A 7,676-nucleotide genomic window follows, 5' to 3' on the forward strand; every position below is an offset into this window, starting at 1 on the left:
GCAGCCGAAGCTGCAGCAGCGCTGGCCGACGCCGCAGTCGGCGTCGCTGCTGCACAAGGGCGGTCCCCCCGCCGCGCACAGCAGCAGCGGCCGGAGGTCGTTCACGGGACACTCGCCCCCGGCTTCGTCCGGGCGGTGGTAACTCAACGCGTCTGAAAACAGCGCCGGCCGAAGTCATGCTGAGGTGGAGCGGAGGGCGGTGATGCGGGTCACACGGACCAATTGGCTGCCAAGCGGTGCAGCACCGCGCAGCTGCCGAAGTTGATCTAGCTTTTTTCCCCGGCTGCAGCAAACCCTGGCTTCGGCACGCGCGTCGCCCACCTCACACCACGTATCACTGGCTGTGTATCACCCATCTTACCGGCCAGGGCAGCTCTCACCAGCACGAGCAACACGAGCGTCACCACTGAGGTCTGGGGGCGATGCATGGCTGAAGTCTGACCCTTCGGGAGCGGTGACTCCCCTTTTAAACCAGGGCAGCCTCTCTTCCCGACACTCGGGCCGGCTTTCCCGTCAGGCAGCTCGGGGAATGCAGAGCAACGCGTTCCAAGTGCACATTTTATAGCGCGTAAAGTGCGCGGCGACATTTGCAGCGCGTTCCGGTCTTTTCACCTCCTTGGGTTGACTTCCGCTCAAAGCATTAAGCAAACCCTTACTGGACTGGCCGGAACCTTCAGCCCGCTCAGAATAATGCAGATGCAGTCTGACGCGTGTTTCGTTGTCCGCGTGCGGACAGTTAATGACCAGGTGGCCGTAATCAACCTTTGGGTAACTGGGGGTAGGGCGTTGTTTTATCGCCTCTGACAATGTCTTGCAAGACCTACCCCTTGCACGTATTGAGTTGCAAGCTTTCTGACGTCAGTCCTTAATTTTTCAGCGCCATGCAATGACCACCTGTGGTCAAGCGTCACTGACTGGCAGTCAATGTCATCCAAGGTCATAGCAACGACACGGCACAGTTGATCGTAGACGTCATTATACCGTTCAACGTTACTTTGCTAAGCGGTTCACGGCCTCACGGCCAATATACAGATCACGGTTGGCTTTGTGCTGTTAGTAGCATAGCCCGCGAGCCGGAGGTGCCAACTGACCTCTTTGTCAAGTATTCCGTACCAAAAGGATACTTTATTACATGTTTGCGCACGTTTTTATCATCTTCCACCACTGCCATTCATACGTGTGACTGGAAACCCATACGGCCGCATCTGATAGGTAATTAATTGAGGCCTGGGTTCTGTGACTGCTGATTGATTGAGCGGCCTCAGGCGGAAGTTCCACAATGAGCCCGACTTGACCTGGATGTCCGGCTAGCGCCGAGCACGTCAGCCCGCCCGGCAACACAACGCTCAAAACGCACAACCAGCTAATGTATTGTGAGCGTCACATGTACACGGCAACAGTGGTTAGCCAAACAGCAAGGTAGAAGCACATGGATCGCAAATCCTTGCAGTTGCGTGCCAAGCCGACGACACGCTTTCCACTACATGGCCTACTTACTGCAGCGTCGGGACGCCGCGTTGTCCGGTCGCAGGCACAATACGCAATACGCTGGCACGATGCCACAATAACGCCAAGCGCATCTTCGAGCTAAAAACGTGCAGCTTACCCGACGAGTCTTGCACCCACACCCACCAACAAGGCAGCGACACTGAGACAGGCACCAACGGCACAAGCCCGCAAAGGCGGACGCCGGAAACGATGAGTATCCGCGGCGCCCGGCCCAGAAGACAAGGTCGTCGGTGTAGGAACGCGCGTCACCAGGAGCGCCGGACTGCCCCAGGTCACCAGGAGGTCACTCAGGTCATCAGGAGGTCAAGAGGTCATCAGGTCACCCGGTCACCCCGGTCACCAGACGCCTCAGCCGGACCCGGAGTTGGCGGCGGGCCCCGGCGCGCCCCCCGCCTGCTCCCCGCCTTCAGCGGGTGACTTCGGCTTCCTGTGGCCCACGCAGTTCTTGCACTCGTCCTCCTCGTCCGAGCTGCTCTCGCCGAACGGCTTGGGCTTGCGGTAGACGCAGCAGCACTTGGACTTCTTCTTGCCCATGTGCTCGTTGTCGACCGTGTCTGACTGCCAGCACACCTGGCGGCGGAAGCGGGAATCAGGCCCGGGTGGCGGCTCAGGGGTCGCCCCTCGGCACGACCGTGGACGACACTGAACAACCGTTCAACATGTCCCGGAGCCGACGGCAATGCCACAAATACGTACCCATGCTGGCTGATGGCAAGACCACATCCACAGATCGACGCTCGGAAAAATACGCAATCGTCGAATTTGGCGAATTTGGGAGCCAAACAGTTAACGGAGAAAAAATGTCTGAAGTTTGCAGGTCTAGCACCATCCCCGCAGCTCTCAAAAACCAAACCTGGCCTAAATTACATGCGTTTAGCATGAAAGGTCACACGCAACCTCCCTACCCTTCCACAATCAGTTCCTCTAGCAAAAGAGGCATACACTGAAGGAGCCAGACGCGCGATGATCAAAGGACGGCACTAGCGCATGCCCAGCTGACTCTTTAGACGACGAGGCGAGCGGCAGGACCAGCTACCAGCCCATGCGGCCCACCGGCCCAGGCCTGAGTGGCCGGGCAGCGGCGTCCGTACTGACCCGGCGGGGGTTGTGCGGCCGCACGAGGCGCAGGTGGAGCGTGGGCTCGGTGTCGGCCGGCGGCTCGGCCGGCGCCGTCACCGTCTGGGTCTGGCTCGGCGGCTCGGCGGTCGCCTGCTCCGACATCGCCGCGCCCCGCTGTCGACCGGCTACTTCTCGATCACCAGCCGGCCGGGCTCGAACATGTTCTGGATCACCACCTGCGGAGACAGCGCGCCTCAGGGACGGTCTCGGCCCTCTCGACGGAGGGCCCATACAGTTACGGTCTCGGCACGCCGCGCCACAGGTCAGTCACATCGCGTCAAGGGACATGTATCCATGCTGCCATAGCTCGTCCAGTGTGGCTAAGAAAGAGCATGCCGGCAAACCGGTCCTTCCGACACTTCGCATCTGTACATGCGCCGATGCATGTGCCTTTTACGGAAACCGTACGCATTTGCTTTACAGCAATCCGGGCAACGCAAAATGGTTCTTGCTGATAACGTAAAGGAAATGCAAATGTGTCACTCACAATGTCATTTGTTAGGCCCTGATTCTGCAGCACCGCTTAAATGGATACAAAACTTCGATTGGAGTTCAGACTTACCTGTCGTTTGAGACCCTCAAGCGTGCTTTTGGCCTTCTCAAGCTCAGTTGCAATCTTCTTTGGGTCTTCTAACGTCCTTCCCTCACGGAATCCGTCCTTGACTCGCCTAATGAAATAGGTTCTGGAACATATCACGAGGATGTAACTACCATCTCTCGGAAAAACAAAGGAACCGCTGACATGGAGCAGAAAGAACGCCGCTATCTCATGTCAAGGTTAGATCGTAACTACCTTTTTTGTGCTAGCAGGAAAATGCTAGCATGCATGAATTCATAACTATCACGCACAAGTCATGTTGCATGAAGCCCATGCACGATCCTTCAGGACGCCATCGTGCTTAAAAACTGCGCTTGCACACAGACCCAAAGCCAAACGCCACACCAAGTCATTTATATATAAACCGCCAGATCTTACGCCTACGCCATTTACATATGTGCCCATCATGTGCGTGTGTTGTGTGTGTGTGTGTGAAGTGAAGAAACTTATTGGTCATTCAGTGCCGCTTCATCCACACTTGACTATTATGACCCAAATTTACACCAGGTGAAAAACCAAAGCGCTTTGATGTTTGTGCTCCAGGCCAGTTTCAGTGATAGCTGCATCGAGACAAATTCGGTGTCCGGGAGATGAATCGGGGTCAAGAACGCGTGCTGAGACCGCGCCCGGACGGCACTAGAGTCCGGGGAGCGTGCTGACGCTTTGCACCACAGCCGTCTGCATGTTTCGAGACACTGGTCGTACTGGGGCCGCTCTGGGACGGGGTGAACAGAAAATGCGGCGATACGGCGGCGAGTGATGAGTGTGGGGCGCGCAGCAGGTGGCAGGCCAGCGGGCTGGGGAAGTCGGTCGCGCTGCTGTTCGGGGGCGGTCTGGCACGCTCAGATCAACTCGAAAGACGCCGTGGGCACGCCAAGCGCTGGAAGTCGCAAGTATGCTTCCAAAGGATGCGGCACATCATGGCTAGTGTTCCCCTCCTACTGACAGTCCCCGGCCATCTCGTGTTAAGTTTGGAAGCAGGCGAAGCCCCAACCGAGTCAGGCAATTTTACAGAAATTTTGTCTAAATTCGTGGGGTTTTGGAGAAAACTTGTTTCTTACAAACTTAAGCTCTGAAAATTTGACACGCTTCTGCCCTTGAGAAAAACTTTGGCTACGTCTTGCATAACCCGACCAAAGCAAATCGATTGTCTAGGCCTTGCCACTGCTCAGTAAACGGGCGCCTCAGGGCTCAGACCGCCACCAAGCCGATTGTTAGGTCTTGGTGGTCTCTGGCCGAAAAAGAGGCCCCCATTGTCCAAAGATGTCCCAAATTGGTGCAAAAGGGCCTCTGACTGGCATTCGAGGGACCACTCCTGCGTCCCGGAGTCCTTCGTGCGACCGGCAGCCAGCACCTCGTGCCCTCAAACCATGCACCTGACCGCCGATCCCGAGAGGTCCTTCGGTCCTCTGCGGGCCCCCTCCAACACTGCCCCAGACCGGCTGTGTGCTCTCTGCCAATGCAGGACCCTTGATAGGTACTGTGGTCCCCTGACCGGCACAAGGCCACCTACTGACTAAGGAGCCCAGGTCAATGCAAATCCGAACTTGTCCTTGCTTGGGGCAATAGATCACAAGTCCCAGACATGACGCTGGAGTAATGTGGGGGCTAATTCGTCGCGTGTCAAGGTCGTCAAACCTCTACCACAGGGGTTAGCTTTACAAAATAGGAAAGGGAAAGAAAATAGAATAGGACTAACACCAGAAAACCAAGCCCCTAATACACTTGAATTTTTGTTCCCGAATTTCAACAGCTTTGATCTCAACGTTATGAAGTTAAAGCCTTCTCTTCCCCCCCCCCCCCCCACACACACACTGAAAAGGAAATTACAGTACTGCCCTAATGCGTTCCTTGGCTCTGCCTCGGCGGAAGATGTTGTCGTTGGGCATCATTATCCTTTTTTGGGCGTCGATCGTCGAAACCAGATATCGGCAATCTGCACAGCGTTGATGCTATGGATGCTATGGCTTTAGACATTGTTGGGCGTGTAGGGCTTCGGGAGTGAAGAATGTAAGTTGATGTGTGCGACTATTACAGGCTGCCACGAAAACCCCCACTGGTATCCACAAGGTGGGCTGCAGGCTGCAATGCAGTGCTCATGTTAGGCATGTCAGACAGGGTTAGTGTGGTTTTGGTGGCCATTGCAAACGACTACCACCACATTTGGTTGAGTTGGCTGGTGTTGATTACCAAGTTTTTGTACCTGTTGCATGGAAAATTCAAATAAAAGTAAAGTTCAGTACACTTAGAGGGTTCCTCCAGGCAGAGACACCTAATAGCCTGGCCAGGTTTCTGGGGGGTGATATCTGACTGGTTTGTTCCCCATTCAGGTAAGACATCCTGACAAATGAAACTTGCTGCAGCCTGTAGAACTTGAAACATTGCTGGACAATGCCAGAGCACTCAGACAATAGCACAAACTAGATTGGAGCCCACAAGGTACATCACGATGCAGCATGCAGGACAGAGATACTTAAGTATACATCACACTTAGCTGCACACAACTGAACATGACATCCCACATGACATCAAAGCCAAAGATCAACAGATGTAAATTTCAACCTAATGAGTTCCCACACCAAAAAAGCCAAATTTCAGTATATCAGGCACTGATATATAAACCTTCAGCCCTTTGTAGGATTAAATTAGCTATTCTTTCATTATTAAGTATCAATTCTATAATAATTCTGATTATCCATACTCTCAAAAAAACATGCTAATGACTGCCTGGGATATGTTTAACATGTAACTCCTTGTACACTGCATGTTGATAATTCTCAATTTGGTAATAACAGGCCTTCATTTCATTTTTTCCATCTAATGCATATATGCCATTCCCCTTATTTAAGTGGGAGATAGTAACATTTTGACAACTTACTTTCTATATAAGGCACAAAGGCATACGTAACATTAAATTCTGCCAAGCCAGGAAATTGCATAACCTCATGTCAGCCCCCTTTCCCCCTCATCTAGAGAACTCCTATGAGTTTTGATCCAATCACAAGGCTCAAACAGGGCACATCATACTGGATAAATGGAAAAGGACTCCATGAAACTGAAATTGAAGAAATGCAGGACTTCCAAGGATCCATTAAAAAAATACATATATCAATGCATTTCAACCACCCTGCTCCTTATTCAGGCTAAAAAATGCATGCTACACCAATCATGCAAAGTATGAAACACATGAAGTATGACACAAGAACCCTCATAGTGATATTTTCAAACCACAAACAAATTAAACCCTATTTTTAGGGCTTGATGTAATCCCCACCAATTTCAGTGCATTAAGAGGCAAAGTTGTAAGACCTCTTGATGTTGCGAAGGAAAATGTAGGCAAATGTGGTAACATTTTAACCCCAAAACAGTCTGAAAACTCAACACAAGCTTACCTGGCCTCAGTTAGGAGCCTCAGTTGATACATTGAGGCTCAGCACACCAAAGATGCATAGGAATGAAGGGCAATTTATGATTTTTTTGCAGCCTGGCCTTTGGTTACCACTTGGTTGTGCTGTTGTGCAGCGTCAGACCCAACCCATTCCCTGGTTATGGTGTTAAACACTATAAAAAAAAAATACAACAATTTGCAACCACACCCAAACGTGACATTATCCTATCCAAGTCGCCCTCATTCTCACGCTTCATAAGAAATCTCTTCATCCACGAGTAACGTAATTTCTGGACGGCCACTTACCTGTAGTTATAGGACGAAAACTTGGCACTTTCCCTAAGCAAACTTTTGTAAAGTGATAACTTCTGTAATCTCGTCATAGATGTCGCCATCACAGCTTTGACACGCAGTATTTCAGATTCCCATACTTCGCCAAGTTTTCGCGCAACCACACGACAAACACCGCTTACGTGCTCCAAACGTCACGTTCGTCCCACCAACCCCGTCCAATAGCCATGACATCACGCAGTCACACCGTCCAAGATGTTGAAAGATGATTATACAACTGTTTCAGATGAAGACTAATAAGGAATGATTATCATGTTAAAATAAATTTGTACGGATCTAATCAATCTGACCAAGACATTTACATACCAATGAAACTTGCCAAAACCGAATATTTTTATCACGTGACATATATTTCTGAAATATTGATGATACACAAGGTTATGCAGCAATGCGCCGTGGTTGAAACTTGGTACCTCCCCTTCCAGTCAAACGCCCTTGAGGCTCAGCGCAGCTCGGCCTAGCTCTTCTGCAAATTGCGTGGGTGGTCGGGTGCGTGACGGGGACTGGACTTGAAAACTGCGATTCGTCGCCTTTATTCTAGCCATTTCAGAAGACAACACTTATTGAACTTATACCCATAAGGTTAAGTCCGCATGTTCTGTGGTACCTATTTCGGTGATTCACTATGTGAAGGGGAGAAAAGTGATGGCGACATTTGTATTGAAGAGATGAGTGGAACAAAACAAAGCGGCAGTGTGATGTAGATGCCAT

At 51.5% G+C, this 7,676-nt stretch overlaps 1 protein-coding gene across 1 annotated transcript; it reads right to left on the bottom strand.

Moving 5' to 3' along the window:
• Window positions 1-1,346: 1,346 nt before the first annotated feature.
• LOC119114876 (E3 ubiquitin-protein ligase PPP1R11) lies at window positions 1,347-7,163 on the bottom strand. Its single transcript, XM_037238937.1, has 4 exons — window positions 6,921-7,163; window positions 3,191-3,311; window positions 2,605-2,804; window positions 1,347-2,079 (listed from the first exon to the last, which is right to left on the bottom strand). Exons 3-4 carry the CDS (start codon window positions 2,728-2,730, stop codon window positions 1,858-1,860), a joined length of 348 nt encoding a protein of 115 aa, XP_037094832.1. The 5' UTR covers window positions 2,731-2,804; window positions 3,191-3,311; window positions 6,921-7,163; the 3' UTR covers window positions 1,347-1,857.
• Window positions 7,164-7,676: the final 513 nt, after the last annotated feature.

Source organism: Pollicipes pollicipes, unplaced genomic scaffold (genome assembly GCF_011947565.3).
Source record: "Pollicipes pollicipes isolate AB1234 unplaced genomic scaffold, Ppol_2.1 Scaffold_3087;HRSCAF=3621_pilon_pilon_pilon, whole genome shotgun sequence".
NCBI classification, from domain to species: Eukaryota; Metazoa; Arthropoda; class Thecostraca; order Pollicipedomorpha; family Pollicipedidae; genus Pollicipes; species Pollicipes pollicipes.